The 17,350-nt window shown below is 39.1% G+C and overlaps 1 protein-coding gene across 2 annotated transcripts in view; it reads right to left on the reverse strand.

Annotated features, from left to right (window-relative positions):
• HDAC10 (histone deacetylase 10) overlaps positions 1 to 17,350 on the reverse strand; it is a 680,378-nt gene that overhangs the window by 531,915 nt on the left and 131,113 nt on the right. Inside the window, exons 2-3 of one of the 2 annotated variants that reach the window (XM_044088800.1) lie at positions 11,041 to 11,074; positions 8,225 to 8,321 (exon numbers count right to left, since the gene is read on the reverse strand). In XM_044088800.1, coding sequence (XP_043944735.1) covers positions 8,225 to 8,284 — 60 coding nt within the window. In that variant the 5' untranslated portion in view covers positions 8,285 to 8,321; positions 11,041 to 11,074. The remainder of the gene's footprint in view (positions 1 to 8,224; positions 8,322 to 11,040; positions 11,075 to 17,350) is intronic. The other variant, XM_044088799.1, reaches the window with a different exon arrangement.

Consider the following 17,350-nt stretch of genomic DNA (forward strand, 5'->3'; position numbering starts at 1 on the left):
TGTAACACACAGGGGAGTGAGGAGCATGACAATGTAACACAGGGGAGTGAGAAGAATGACAATGTAACACTGGGGAATGAGGAGCATGACAGAGGAGCATGACAATGTAACACACAGGGGAGTGAGGAGCATGACAATGTAACACACAGGGGAGTGAGGAGCATGACAATGTAACACACAGGGGAGTGAGGAGCATGACAATGTAACACATAGGAATGAGGAGCATGACAATGTAACACACAGGGGAATGAGGAGGATGACAATGTAAAACACAAGGGAATGCAGAGCATGACAATGTAACACAAGGGAATGAGGAGCATGACAATGTAACACAAGGGAATGAGGAGCATGACAATGTAACACAAGGGAATGAGGAGCATGACAATGTAACACTGGGGAATGAGGAGCATGACAATGTAACACACAGGGGAATGAGGAGCATGACAATGTAACACACAGGGAATGAGGAGCATGACAAAGGGGAGTGTAACAGGGAATGAGGAGCATGAAAATGTAACACACAGGGGAGTGAGGAGCATGACAGTGTAACACAGGGGAGTGAGGAGCATGACAATGTAACACAGGGGAGTGAGAAGCATGACAATGTAACACAGGGGAGTGAGGAGCATGACAATGTAACACACAGGGGAGTGAGGAGCATGACAATGTAACACACGGGAATGAGGAGCATGACAATGTAACACACAGGGGAGTGAGGAGCATGACAATGTAACACACAGGGGAATGAGGAGCATGACAATGTAACACACAGGGGAGTGAGGAGCATGACAATGTAACACAGGGGAGTGAGGAGCATGACAATGTAACACAAGGGAATGAGGAACATGACAATGTAACACACAGGGGAGTGAGGAGCTGACAATGTAACACTGGGGAATGAGGAGCATGACAATGTAACACACAGGGGAATGAGGAGCATGACAATGTAACACACAGGGGAATGAGGAGCCTGACAATGTAACACAGGGGAGTGAGGAGCATGACAATGTAACACACAGGGGAGTGAGGAGCATGACAATGTAACACACAGGGGAGTGAGGAGCATGACAATGTAACACAGGGGAATGAGGAGCATGACAATGTAACACAAGGGAATGAGGAGCATGACAATGTAACACACAGGGGAGTGAGGAGCATGACAATGTAACACTGGGCCAAAGCTTTTGGCTTTATCCAGCAACCCAAAAATCAAGTAAATGGAAAAGAATACTGCAAATTATAGGGCTTTCTTCTAGTAAACAATGTATCCTTAGTGGTTTTGTCTGGTTTGCATGCCCCTAGAAGATAGTCTGATAAAGAGAAATGGCTTGGGAAAAGTGTTTACTGAAAGCATTCATGTATTTACTCAGCTGGGAGAGCTATAAACATAAGTTAAAACCAGACAGCAGTTGCTAAAAGCACAGTCTGTACCATGTGTCTTAGCATGGATGACCCTTCTTTTTGGTCAACAAGAGTCTGTCTGGGTGGCTATCAGTTAAGAACTTTTTGTTCTTATTAGGAAGTTAAAATTTCAAATTTTGAAGATGTACATAGTTTTGTGTGTTTTTACTAATTTATTAGGTTTTATGGGAGTATTGGGGATTTTTTTTTGTTTGTTTGTAGGATTTCAATAAAACAAAAAGTTTTGTAAGTTTTGGCATAGGCTCAAATGGATATGAGAAGAAACTGCTGTAAAAAAGACCAACCTGCCGAACTTTACATGCATGTAACATAAAAGTTGGAAAGTACAGTTTTGCACACTTACCATAAATGTAGATGTTCGAGTGTATTCATTGTTGCAGTCATCACACTTGGGTTATCTGGCTGCAGGTAGCGCTCAGTCGGCCCAAATACCAGAGTCTTGGGATTTCTGCGTCAGATGCTGTCGCCTCTTCCATGACGTCAAGTCGTCAGGGGTATAAAACAAGCAGCCGACGTCATTACATCTGTTTTTCTTGCCCCAGATGTCAGGAGCCCCCAAAATAGGAAGCAATTACATGGTGTGGAACACCTCCAGTAAAAAGTAAATACCATTGCCATAAGATATGGCCAAAACAGAGGATATGTAGAAAGTATAGAAAAGTCAGGGGGCTGGAGGGAGGGTAACCAGACTGCAACAGTGAATACACTCGAACATCTACATTTATAGTAAGTGTACACAACTGTACTATGTTCTTTGTGTTTCACTGTTGCAGTCATCACACTTGGGTTGATTCCCAAAGCTGAGGAAGGGTGGAGGCAGTCAAGAAGTATTAGGGCTGGCTAGCAGGCCTAGCAAGACTGCTGTAGCAAATCTAGCTCTGGATTTAGAAAAGATAGGCAAGTGGTAATGCTGGGTGAAGGTGTGTACAGAACTCCAGGTTGCAGCTTCCAAGATGTCCCTGGTAGAGACTCCCTTGAGAAATGCTGTAGAGGTTGAGGTAGCCCTAGTAGAATGGGTTCTGATTCCTTGTGGGGTAGGTTTTCCCTGGTGTTTGTAGCAGAAATGGATGCAGTGTGCTCCCCATCTGGAGATGGTTTGCTTTGAAATGGCCTTGCCCTCTGCCCCTGTAGCAAAGCTGACTAGCAGCTGGTCAGATTTTTCTGAAAGATTTAATCCTATCAAGGTAGAACCTAAGCTGCCTGTGCACATCCAAGGAGTGAAGGATCTTTTCCCCTTTATTCTGAGGATTAGGGAAAAAGGTTGGTAAATGGATGGATTGGTTTAAAGCCACACTGGATACCATCTTGGGCATAAATGATGGGTTAGTCCTGAGGGAAACCCTGTCCGCATGGAAGATAATGAAGAGTTCCACAGTCATAAGGGCCTGCAACTCAGATACTCTTCTTGGTGAAGTGATGGCTAGAAGTATAGCTGTTTTCCAAGAGAGGAATTTAAACTCTGCTGAAGCAGCAGGCTCAAAGGGGGGAAGCGTGAGTTTCTCTAGTACAAAGTTAAGGTCCCAGGCTGGAGTGTGAGCTCTCCTCGGGGGTCTTAGATTGTTAGCTCCTCTCAGGAACTGTTTGACTAGAGGGTGGGAGAAGAGGGGTGGCTCAGTATTGTAATGAGCTGAGATGGCAGAGGCATGAATCTTAATTGAAGAGAAGGATAGGCCTTTGTGGAGTAGTTTTGCTAGATAATCTAGGATTTGAGGTAAGGTGGCCACGGTTGTGTCCTTTCCCTGAGACTGGCTCCAAGAACAGTATCTTTTACACTTTTCTGAATAGGATTTCCTAGTACTAGGCCTCCTGGCTTCAAGGATGACATCCAGCACCTGTTTGTGAGGGTTGCTGGTGATGTATTCATGGAATGAGGCAGGCTGCTAGGTTCAGGATGTGCAGCTGAGGGTGCAAAATCTGCCCCTCCTGCTGGGATAGCAGGGAAGGAGTCTGATGCAAGTGCCAGGGTGGCACTGCTGTCAAGACTGCGTAAAAGTAGGTACCAGTGCTGGGGTGGCCAGTCTGGTGCAATAAGGATTGTCCTTGGCCTGTCCTGTTTGATCTTGAGTAGTACTTTCGAGAGGAGGGACAGAGGGGGAAAGGCATAGATTGAGAGGTTTTCCCCATGCAAAGAATAGGGCATCCACTTTCCATGCTTGTTTGTCGAGAGTTCTGGTGCAAAATTTGCTCAATTGATGGATCTGAAAGAAGCAAAGAGGTCCACCTCTGGTGTCCCCCACCTGTGGATTAGAAGCTTGAATGAGTTGGGTTCCAGTTTCCACTTGTGTGGGTCCATTATATTTCTGCTTAAGTCACCTGCCAGTGAATTTTGTTTGCCTGGTAGGAATTGAGCTTGCAGGTGCACTTGATTGCTCAAGGCTGTGTTCCACAGCTAACCTGCAGAGTGTGTAGGAATGAGTCCCCCCCTGCTTGTTTATGTACCACATAGCTGTGGTGTTGTCTGTCTTTATCAAGAGTTGTCCTGGAAGGATAAGGTATTTGCAGGCTGTCAGAGTGTTCTGTACAGCTAAATTTTCTTTTGATTGATATGCAGGTGCATTTGTCTTGGGCTCCATTTGCCTTGAATGCATTTGCCTGCCATGTGAGCCCCCCATTCACAGTCTGATGCGTCTGTTGTTGTCAGGGGGTTGAGTGAAAGGGAGTCCCTTGTTGTGGTAGCAGGCCTCTGCCCACCAAATGAACTCTGCCCTTAGGCAAGGAATGACAGGAATCACTGTTTCCAGGTCCTGAGAATGTTGACACCAGAGACTTTTTAAGTACCATTAAAGTTTCCTCATATGCAGTCTTGCATATGGAATTAGTAGAATGCATGAGGCCATGAACCCTAGGGCTTGCAGTATTTTTCTTACAGATAGCTGGGTTTGGGTGGCCAGTAGTTTTGTCAAATAAACCTGCTTTTCTGGAGTGAGGAATGCCACCTGGGAAGTTGTGTTCAAGCTTGCTCCCAGGAATACAATTTTTTGGCTGGGTACCAGATGTGATTTATTTTCGTTGATGGTGTACTCCAGAGAAGTTAGGAGTCTCTTTACAAATGTCAGGTGCTGAAGTAGCAATTCCTGACTGTCCGCCTGAATCAGGCAATCATCCAAGTGTGGGTAAATTTGAATTTTTCTCTGCCTGCAATATGTAATGGCTGGAGCCAGGCATTTTGTGAATACCCTGGGCGTAGCAGATAAGCCAAAGGGACGTGCAGAGACCTGATCGTGCATAGAGCCTGCCCTGAAACATAGTGACTTCCTCCAATTTTCCCTTATGGGGATGTGCAGATAAGCTTCCTTTAAGTCTAGGGTGACCAGCCAGGAGATCTTGGCTAGCATAGGAAGCAGCTGTTTGAGAGTAAGCATTTTGAATTTTGGTATCACCAGGAAGGTGTTGTGAATTGACAGATCCAGGATAGGAAGCCAAGAGTTTTCTTTTCTGGGCACCAGAAACTGTCTGGAGTAGAAACCCTGTCCCCGTTCCTCTGTTGGAACAGGTTGAATAGCCCTGATACCGAGAAGAGAAAGTACCTGCTTTTGGGCCTCTGCCCACTGGTTTGGGGGGAGGTCTGGCAATCTGCTCTGGGTTGGCAGTGAGTGGAAGTAGAATCTGTATCCCTGGGATACAATGTTTAAGACCCATCTGTCCTGGGTAATGTACCCCCAGTTTTTTGCATGCAGGGTGAGTTTTCCTCCTAGGGGTGCAAGTACTTGGGCAAGGCTGGGAAGGATGAAGGACAAGTCATTGTGAACTTTTTCCACAAGAGGGTGGCTTACCTTTCCTGCTTTTGAGGTGGGAGCACTCCATTGTTTAGATCTGTGCATACCCTGAGACTGTACTCTTGGTTGTCTGCTGCCCCAGGGTTTGGACTGAGAAGGTCTGGGAAGGACTGGGTTTGGACTGAGAAGGTCTGGGAGGGACTGGAAAGGACCAGTGTTTTTGAAGGCCAATGCCTACTGAATCTAGGTGGCTGTACCTGTAGGAAATCATTAACAGTTTGCATAGAGTTTGCTTTTTCCTCCATCTTTTTAAGAGCTTATTCTGCTTTAGTGCCAAACATTTTTGGTTTAATGGAGCATCTAGTAATTTTGCTTTGACTTGGTCTGGCAAGATTTGTTCCTTCATCCAAGCATGCCTTCTAAGAACAGACTCAGTGACAGCAGCCCTACAAGATGCTTCTAAGGCATCAAAACCACACTGCAAAGTATGTTTTCCAACTTGGTTTGCAGAATACATTAACTCTTGCAAATCTTTATGTTCTGCACAATCAGGAATCAACATCATTTTTTGTTTAATTAGTTCCATAATATGCTGCTGGTACCTCAACATGTGAAACTGGCAATTTAAAGCCCTGATGGCAAGAGTTGCAGAGGTATACACCTTCTTTCCCCATCTGTCTAAAGCCCTAGAATCCCTATCCGAAGGGGTAGGGCTTTTGGCCGTAGTAGCCTTAATACCCTTAGGTCCATGAGGAATGGTATCTGGATCCGCAGTGGGATTTTTAAATAGAAAGTTGAGAGTCAGGTACTCTGTACTACCCGTCAGGCTTTCTAGGAGCTGGTGGCAAAGGATCAGGGGTAAGACTAGATTCCATGAAGACATCATTTACAATTTCCAGAACAGGGGGGATAGCTAGAGACCTGTGCTGAGACAAGTTAAAAAATCCCTGAGTCTCTTTTTGGACTGTGGGTAGTCCTGGCACTCCCAGCGGAAAAGTCCTCTGGGAGGGAAGCAGAGGGAAAGGAGTCCTCTGCATCTGAATCCTCATAGGTAGATAAGGGTATGTCCTGGTAATGTGAGGGTTCAGTCTCATTGGACTCGTGATCTGTAGATTCAAAAGGAAAATCAATTCTTTGTCTTTTAGAGGGGGAAGGCTGGCTTCCCCTAATTAAAGTAATAAGGTCTTCAGCCATTCTAAGCATTTGTTTCTGTGGCATGGGAATTTGAGAATGCGCTTTGATAGTCGGTTTACTAGGAGGAGTGCGAACTCTGGGCCTAAGAAATTTGGTAGTTTTATTCAGAAACGAAGTAGTTGGTTTAATACGAAGATCGGAAGGTCTGAATATAACCTCAAAAGCCTGTGCCTGCACAGTAGCTCCGGACCCATCCAAATTAGAGACATCCGCAGGTTCCATAGTCAAAGAAGCATCTCACGGCATACCGGACTCCGAATGGGTCTCAGTAGATGCCTGCGAATCTGTAGAAGCGGGTATCAGGGGCTGCGAAAGCAGGTATCTGGGGCTGCGAAAGCACCTCACTGAGTACAGGCGGACTGGCGACTAGCTTAACAGAAGCGTCGTTGGCAGTTTTGGACCTATACGGTCTGTCTCTGTCTTTATCCTTATGGTTTTTTTGGAAGATCGGTAGTCGGATGGCTTATCGAAGCCATTTCAAAATACAGAGAACGAGAGGGAAATAATTTAGCAACAAAGATAGCCCGATGACGAATAGTTTAGGCATGGAACAGAGCACAAAACCGACAACGAGGAATGTCGTGGTCTGGGCCTAAAAAGGTGACACAGTAAGAATGAAAATCTCTGTGAGGTATTTGCTTTCCACAGGCAAGACAATTATTAAGTTTTTCTGACATCGGTTAGAGCAAGAAAAAAGGATCCCCAACGGGGTACTTAGCTTTAGAAGACTTCACGTCTGAAATTCGAATAACGAAAATTTCAGGTAGCGGCCGACCGGCACTTGCGAACTGTTTCTACTTCAGGTTCTGCTCGGCAAGAAAAGCTGATGTAATGGCATCGGCTGCATGTTTTATACCCCTGATGACTTGCTGTCATGGAAGAGGCGACAGCATCTGACACAGAAATCCCAAGACTCTGGTATTCGGGCTGATTGAAGGCTACCTGCAGGCAGATAACCCTAGTGTGATGACTGCAACAGTGAAACACGAAGAACATCTAGACATTTAATAAAAAAGCAGTTATACATAAAAGGTGGAAACAATAATTATATAAGAAAAGAAATGGAAACAATTAATATAAGAAAAGGATGCCTTCTGTAATGTTTTTAAACCTGGATGGTCTCACAGATAAATACAAAAAAAGAAAGAGTAGTGACCTATACTAAAAATGTAGAGTGCATTAGCTATGCTACAGGAGACACACTTGGAAAGAACTGAACATATCAATTTGATAAAGAAAGGTTTTCAAGATGGTTATTCAGCAGAATACCAGGAACAAAAAAAAAAGAGGAGTACTTATATTAACCGCAAGAGGAGCTCCAATAGTGATATAAGATGATATAAATAAGGTAATAATGGCACTAAGAGGCTACTGGCAGGGGTGGAGGGTTAAACCAACTTCACCAGGGGTGGAGGATTAAACCAACTTCACCAGGGGTGGAGGATTAAACCAACTTTACCAGAAGTAGTGAATATAGTAACAGAGATAAAGCAACCAGAAATGGGATCTTTAGAAAAGGGACGGAGCAAACTACATAGGGAAAAAATGGGAAGTGCGCGAACGAGGTTTAAAAGAAGGCAGGATCTGAATGAGCTATGTAATACTTAACTGACAATGACTGGATATATTAAAAGTGATGTATGAAGTTTGCAACTACAGTTGTCTCAATGGGGTCTGTAATGTATATTGTTTGCAACTACAATTGTGTTAATGTGGGCGGTTTTTCACATACAGAGATTTAACATTGCCTATGTCATACGTGATAATTCAATAAACATGTTTTTTTTTGTTAAAAAAAAAACACTAGCATCAGTACTGTATTCCAGTTAAAACAACTTTTGAGAATCACTGTTATCCAGTTACCAGCAATAACTTTCACTGAAAATATATACCTGATGAAAATACATGTCACCATAAGTCTTAGAAAACTGTTTCAGCTCCTCCAGAGTCATCTTCTGAGTGGTCTTCACAGCTTCTAAATATTCAGGGCTATAAAATAAGTAGTCATAAAAGATATTGTGAGATACATTCACAGTAGACAGACATTAATAAAAAGTACCGGAAAGCTTCATCTCTTCTTCTGACCAGTCTTACTACAGGACTATGACTTGATGCATGCATTCTTTCTGGGAACCCTTTTCAGTGCGCTACACTTGGGACTACCCTTCACTCCTTCTTTCCACTCCCCTTTCTCTTTATCTCCCATGAGAAGGGAAAAGTGCACCCCACATCTGTACACACTGTAACATAACTTTGCACAGGTAAGTGCATCTAGCCACTCAGCTATCACGTTTGCCCTAGCAACCACTGAATGCGCTCACTTACAGCAAATCAAAAAAAACTGTGATGACCAGGCATGTACACACTTAAAAGGATTTGTAAATATATGCACTTGTGCACACATGTACACACGAGGATTTGTAAATATATGCACTTGTGCACACATACACACGAGGATTTATAAATATATGCACTTGTGCACACGTACACACGAGGATTTGTAAATATACGTACTTGTGCACACGTACACACGAGGATTTATAAATATATGCACTTGTGCACACGTACACACGAGGATTTATAAATATATGCACTTGTGCACACGTACACACGAGGATTTATAAATATATGCACTTGTGCACATGTACACACGAGGATTTGTAAATATATGCATTTGTGCACACGTACACACGAGGATTTATAAATATATGCACTTGTGCACACATACACACGAGGATTTGTAAATATATGCACTTGTGCAAACATGTACACACTTACAAGGATATGTAAATATACGTACTTGTTCAGACATGTACACACTTACAAGGATATGTAAATATACGTACTTGTTCAGACATGTACACACTTACAAGGCTATGTAAATACACGTACTTGTTCAGACATGTACACACTTACAAGGCTATGTAAATATACGTACTTGTTCAGACATGTACACCCTTACAAGGATATGCAAATATTTGCACTTGTGCAGACATGTACACACTTAAAAGGATATGTAATTATACATGCTTGTTCAGACATGTACACACTTACAATAATATGTAAATATATGCACTTGTTCAGACATGTACACACTTACAAAGATATGTAAATATAAGTACTTGTTACACACTTACAAGAATTCTATCAGTAAATGGTGGAACTATCCAAAAGGGGGGCGGGGGGTGACACGCATTACAACTAAGCCACCATGCAGGGCTGTTTTGTGGAGCAAGTAATACAGTAAGAATAAGGCTTTCATATAAACACCTGGGACCTTCCTCTATGGGTCTACATTTGAAAAGAACCCCATACTATAAACCCAAAGAAGGCAAGCACCATAGGACAGTCACACAAACCTGATTCCTGTAATACTGACTTACTGTAGCAGGACTGACTCCTGGAGTCATGGTCCAGGCAATAATACTTGATGAAAGTGTACACTGAAAACTAAATGGCAACAGCATAAACATCTGCAATGAAGGAATGGTTGTAGCAAGAACTAAAATCAGCCACAACCAGATGCAGTGACCTTTTGAAAGTGTATTTTTCAGTGGGCAGCTTTCTGTCTGACAGCAAAAGATAACTGTGTTACTCTGAGTGAGTCACTTAACCAGACACTGTTCCTGGGTTGAGTCTGAAAAAGGTCCATGGAGATCAATGCTCTATCCCGAAAAAAAAATACAAATAAATAAATAAAGGTAACTTGCAGTTTGTCTGGCTAGGGTTTGTTTAGCAACTGTCAGCCTCTCCTTGCCTAGGACAAAGGTGACAAACAACTCAACTGTTGTCCTAAACTCGTCTACTTAACTCCTGATAAAACCTGAGCTGCAGGTGTGCAAGGTCTCACTCTCTCACTCCTGATTTCTATTCTAGAAAAAAAAAAAAAGAATAAGAGGTGATGAATGGATTTGTGTGACGTTAATTATATTACCACTTTCAAGATGGTGTGTGAGCTGGTCTTAAAAGATAACTGGTGCAGTGAAATATCAGATATGGTTTCTGGGTAAGCACAGGACAATAGAGTTAGTGCAAGTAAATCCAAAGCGTCTGTTTGCTAAGTTACTGGGTAAGCACAGGACAATAGAGTTAGCGCAAATAAGTCCAAAGCGTCTGCTTGCTAAGTTACTGGGTAAGCACAGGACAATAGAGTTAGTGCAAGTAAATCCAGAGCGTCTGCTTGCCAAGTTACTGGGTAAGCACAGGACAATAGAGTTAGTGCAAGTAAATCCAAAGCGTCTGTTTGCTAAGTTACTGGGTAAGCACAGGACAATAGAGTTAGCGCAAATAAGTCCAAAGCGTCTGCTTGCTAAGTTACTGGGTAAGCACAGGACAATAGAGTTAGTGCAAGTAAATCCAGAAGTCTCTGCTAGCTGGGTAAACACAGGACAATAGAGTTAGTGCAAGTAAATCCAAAGTGTCTGCTTGCTAAGTTACTGGGTAAGCACAGGACAATAGAGTTCGTGCAAGTAAATCCAAAGCGTCTGCTTGCTAAGTTACTGGGTAAGCACAGGACAATAGAGTTAGTGCAAGTAAATCCAAAGCGTCTGCTTGCTAAGTTACTGGGTAAACACAGGACAATAGAGTTAGTGCAAGTAAATCCAAAGTGTCTGCTTGCTAAGTTACTGGGTAAGCACAGGACACTTCTCCGGCCAAACACTGCACCCTGTTATTCTATATCTGTCAGTTTCCTGACAATTTCACTTACCTCTGACACTCCAAACATGAGGCCAGTGCACTACCTGGGAACACAAATATAAATAAATAAATAAATAAATACTGATCAGTGCACTACCCCCTAAACAAATATAAATAAATATACTGATCATACTACCTGGTAAACAAACATAAATAAATAAATAAATAAATACTGATCAGTGCCCTGCACCGGTACACAAATATAAATAAATAAATACTGATCAGTGCACTACCCTGGTAAACAAATATAAATAAATAAATACTGATCAGTGCACTGCCCCCCTAAACAAATATAAATAAATAAATAAAATAAATAAATAAATAAATAAATACTGATCAGTGCACTACCCCCCTAAACAAATATAAATAAATATACTGATCATACTACCTGGCAAACAAATATAAACAAATAAATAAATACTGATCAGTGCACTACCCTGGTAAACAAATATAAATAAATAAATAAATACTGATCAGTGCCCTGCACCGGTACACAAATATAAATAAATAAATATTGATCAGTGCACTACCTGGGAACACAGATATAAATAAATACTGATAAGTGCACTACCCCACTAAACAAATATAAATAAATATACTGATCATACTACCTGGTAAACAAATATAAACAAATAAACAAATACTGATCAGTGCACTACCCTGGTAAACAAATATAAATAAATAAATAAATACTGATCAGTGCCCTGCACCGGTACACAAATATAAATAAATACTGATCAGTGCACTACCTGGGAACACAAATATAAATAAATAAATACTGATAAGTGCACTACCCCCCTAAACAAATATAAATAAATATACTGATCATACTACCCGGTAAACAAATATAAACAAATAAATAAATAAATAAATACTGATCAGTGCACTACCCCCCTAAACAAACATAAATAAATAAATACTGATCAGTAGACTACCCCGGTACACAAATACAAATAAATAAATAAATATACTGATCAGTGCACTACCATGGTAAACAAATATAAATAAATATATATACTGACCAGTGCACTATGCCGGTACACTAATATAAATAAATAAATAAATACTGATCAGTGCACTACCCCGGTAAACAAATAAATACGAATCAGTGCACTACCCCGGTAAACAAATATAAATAAATAAATACATAAATACATACATAAATAAATACTAATCAGTGCATTATCCTGGTACACTAATATAAATAATTAAATAAATACTAATCAGTGCACTACCCCGGTACATAACTATAAATAATAAATACTGATCAGTGCACTGCCCCGGTAAACAAACATAAATAAATAACTACTGATCAGTGCACTACTCTGGTACACAAATATAAATAAATAAATAAATACTGATCAGTGCACTACCCCAATAAACAAACATGTTTTAAATAAATGTTTTAAATACTGATCAACATATGTGTTTTTACTCATTTCACTACCGGTACACAAATACAAATAAATAAATACTGATCAGTGCACTACTCTGGTACACAAATATAAATAAATAAATAAATACTGATCAGTGCACTACCCCGGTACACAAATACAAATAAATAAATACTGATCAGTGCACTACTCTGGTACACAAATATAAATAAATAAATAAATACTGATCAGTGCACTACCCCGGTACACAAATACAAATAAATAAATACTGATCAGTGCACTACTCTGGTACACAAATATAAATAAATAAATAAATACTGATCAGTGCAATACCCCGGTACACAAATATAAATAAATAAATACTGATCAGTGCACTACCCCAGTAAACAAACATAAATAAATAAATACTAATCAGTGCACTACCCCGGTACATAACTATAAATAAATAAATACTGATCAGTGCACTGCTCCAGTAAACAAACATAAATAAATAACTACTGATCAGTGCACTACTCTGGTACACAAATATAAATAAATAAATAAATACTGATCAGTGCACTACCCCGGTAACAAATATAAATAAATAAATACTGATCAGTGCATTACCCCAGTAAACAAATATACATAAATATATACTGATCAGTGCACTGCTCCAGTAAACATAAATAAATAAATAAATAAATAAATAAATAAATAAATAAATAAATATCAGCCAGTGCACTACCCAAATAAATAAATAAATAAATAAATAAATACTGATCAGTGCACTACCCTGGTACACAAATATAAATAAATACTGATCAGTGCACTACCACAGTACACAAATATAAATAAATAAATAAATACTGATCAGTGCACTACCGTGGTACACAAATATAAATAAATACTGATCAGTGCACAAGCTAGGTAAACAAATATAAATAAATAAATACTAATCAGTACATTACAGTGGTGCACAAATATAAATAAATACTGATCAGTGCACTGCCCTGGTAAACAAATATAAACAAATAAATACTGATCAGTGCACTACTCTGGTATATATTATATTCATATAATTATATTTACATTCATATTTTAAATATATTAAATATATTTATATTTATATTTTATATTCAATACTCAACATTAATATTTAATATTCTTATATTTTTATACATTTTATATTCATAAATATTTTACTAATATATATATATATATATATTTTTTATACACTAAATCAGTTATATATAACATATTGTACAATATGCGTGACTTTCCAATGAGCAATAAAATGAAAGTAGAAATTCAAACAAATAAATCCATGTAAGTTAGCAAATTGTTTATTCCAAGCAGTAAGCTTTAAAGGCTTCTTCAGACTCTTTACACAAACTAAAACTTTGAACATCACTTTTAAAACCAACAAAAGCTTGTGATAGGATCTCTATAATCACATGTTTCCTTCATTTAAAAATACAGTAACCCATTAAACTCAGTTCCATGAATGTTACCTTGTTCAGCTAAGAAAAATACTGGTATATTAAAAGTAAGAACTGAATAGTTCAAAATAAACATACATAAAAAAAACATACATAAAAAAACATACATAAAGTGCAATTAATGGTTGCTTAAGTCAGTGTGCTTATTTCCACCATTGTGGATCTGTACGAGAGTCAAGTTAATTATTAAGATATTGCTCTGTTTTCATATAGACGTTTTGTTGCTTCGTTTATTGTTGAAGCATTCTTCCACCCACATTTTTGTAAGTTACGTTCACATCCTGAAATGTCAAATGTCCCTGTTTATTAACGGAGATTGAAGAGACTAAGGCATGAACTAATGGACAGCTATTGAAAAGCTTCGTCATGTACTTATGCCTGTTGTAAGCCTAATCGGCTTTTAAATAGACACAATGTTTATTTTATGAGCAGCTATAGTGCGTAAATGCACAGTAGCGTTCTTTGTTTACATTCAAGAATTAACCAGGCACATAAGCAAGGAATACTTTGTTGTGCTGTGAATTTTAAAAGCGTTTCAGAGTCTGCAGAAAATAAGTAATTTTGAAAAACTGTTTTAACTTTTGATTTATACGAGAATAGCCTAACTAATGTGATACAAGTTTTAACCACCTGTAATTGTTGACTGTTTTGAGTCTACTCTGGATAGTATGAACTTCCAGTAAAACGGAAATGTCTAAAGTCACACTTTGTAAATATGTGCATTACAAGCAGTTTGGGTTATACTAACCAAGTCTGAAATGGCTTTTTGATATATACTGCCTGAAAGTTCAGTCTGAGATTTTCCTAAAGCACCATGAGATGATAAGTAAATATGACAAGGCTCTGAGATATACTCAATTGTTTAAAATAATATAATGTATGTTTGGGCACCGATGCATTTTTATGTATGTTTTTTATGTATGTTTTTTATGTATGTTTATTTTGAACTATTCAGTTCTTACTTTTAATATACCAGTATTTTCTTAGCTGAACAAGGTAACATTCATGGAACTGAGTTTAATGGGTTACTGTATTTTTAAATGAAGGAAACATGTGATTATAGAGATCCTATCACAAGCTTTTGTTGGTTTTAAAAGTGATGTTCAAAGTTTTAGTTTGTGTAAAGAGTCTGAAGAAGCCTTTGGCAGCTTACCGTTTGGAATAAACAATTTGCTAACTTACATGGATTTATTTGTTTGAATTTCTACTTTCATTTTATTGCTCATTGGAAAGTCGCATCTTTTTGGACTGAGTTTTACTAGTGTTTTAGCGTGAGTATCCTACCTCAACTAACAGCAGCTCTGAGTTTTGGATTTGTGCATTTACTTTTACTTTTGTCAGAGCTGCAGAGAGTGAGGATGGCGAATGAAAGTAATGTGAATATTGAACTGCCTTATGTACAGAGTGTTAGAACCTACTTCAAGTGTCCTGGACAGATTTAAGACTTGTGTCTCTGGGAGTACAAACCTACTCATGGACTTTAATCCAGTCGTAGATGGAGGAACTGATACTCAGTTAGGTATGACTAACTTGGATGTTTCCAAAGACTTACATGAATTAGAGACTGTGTTTACTAAATTAATCAAACTACAAGTTCAGAGACATTATTTTGAAGTATGTTTAAATAAGCAAATCATACCTCGTGGGCTAAGAGTACTAAAATGCCCACCTCTGGTACTTCACTGCCAGATCTTCTGTATCGTTGGCAGCAACTCAACTGAGTTGAGTTTTAGCTATATGAAACTTTTGATTGAATTTCACCTACCTGAAGAGGAGAGATTGAGATTGGTTGTTAACAATTTGTTTAAAGATTTTGAATGCAAATATAGTAATAATGAAATATGTATGAGTAAACTAAGAAAAGTTATAGAAGATGTGTTATTTTTAGAGAAACGGATGTTAGACCAGAAAAAGTAAAATTACCAGGGATTCTGAGATTTTAGAAATAATAGTGTTTTCTCTTGCCCCAGAGAAATGACACCGAACTCACACTTCAATTCTGATTTAAATGGATCTCAGAGACCATCAGGTGTAACAGGTAAAAGTTTCAGGAATACTACTTTAACCACACCTGTTAACAAACCAGATAGCTATCAACAAAATATTAACACAGAAAATAGACTGTCCAACAAACTCACCCCACGTAATAAACAGAGTGATGGTCCTGAAGTTCCAATTATTGGAAACAGCACAGGACCTGATCCACAGTTGACAGAATCTAATCATATAGAGACAGAGACTCACAGCCCCTCACAGATACTAAGTAATGGGAGAGAGAACCAAGGTGAGTTAGGTGAGAGTTTGACAGGTTGCATCACAGGCATTACAGAGATCAGGTGCAGCAGTAGTTAGACCAAAAGCAAACAGAGCCATTTTCAATTCAAACAGATGTCCGGCCCCCCTCCCCATAGCCCAGAACCATTTTTTGGACAAAAGAAGGTCCACAAGCAGGGAGAGACAGAAAAGGAAAGGCTCAATAGACGAACAGGAACAACTAGGCCCCACAATCAAGAAAATGTGGGAAACAAAATCGTTAATCATGAATTTATCTGGTAGGGCACTGAATGAATATGAAATACAGGTCTTAAGTAAAGGCCTAGGTTTTATTCCTACAAAACCTAACGATCTAGTAGATACTATTATAGAAACAAAATGTATGTTGAATTTACAATTAAGGTTGGACTTTGGCAACTCAGATAGTAGCCAAGTTATGAGTAAGCATCGTCCAAATAGTACATATGTTCCACAACTGAACCCGACTATAGAGGTATTTGGGAATGTAGTGGAAGATGAAATATATAGAAGTCATCAAGAGAATAAACCATCCAAACATGGACGTAATTTAAACTATAAACAAAGGCAAGCTTTGAATTCATTGAGAAATGACAGGTCTATTGTAATAAGACCAGCAGATAAAGGAGGACCGGTTGTCATTATGGACTATACTTACTATGCAAATAAAATGTTTCAGATGCTTGAAGATACAACTACATATACAAAAGTAACTAAGGCTAATTTAAATAACATGGTCTTTAGTGTTTACAATACCCTAGATGACCTGGTACTATCGCATGACATAACACAAGAGCTGTATGGATACCTAAAGGTGAACAATCCCACTATACCGATCATACAGGGACTTCCTAAAGTCCATAAGAACAGCAGAGACCCACCATTTAGACCTATTGTTGCAGGTCAAGGGTGGGTAACAGAACCCTATCTATTTATCTAGAGAGTGTACTTAGACCGTTAGTTAATGGTAATAAGAAGATCCTGAAAGATAGTAAGCAATTTCTTTTAGACCTATATTCTCAAACTCACTCATTGGATACGAACCAACATTTTTCTTTGTGACACTTGATGTGGTTAGCTTATTCACAGTGATCCCCAATGGCGTAGGAATAAGACTGATCACTGAATATTTGAAAGCACATTCAGACTTCACTGA

Source organism: Protopterus annectens, chromosome 11.part0 (genome assembly GCF_019279795.1).
Source record: "Protopterus annectens isolate FY-2018-M chromosome 11.part0, PAN1.0, whole genome shotgun sequence".
In the NCBI taxonomy this organism is placed as follows: domain Eukaryota; kingdom Metazoa; phylum Chordata; order Ceratodontiformes; family Protopteridae; genus Protopterus; species Protopterus annectens.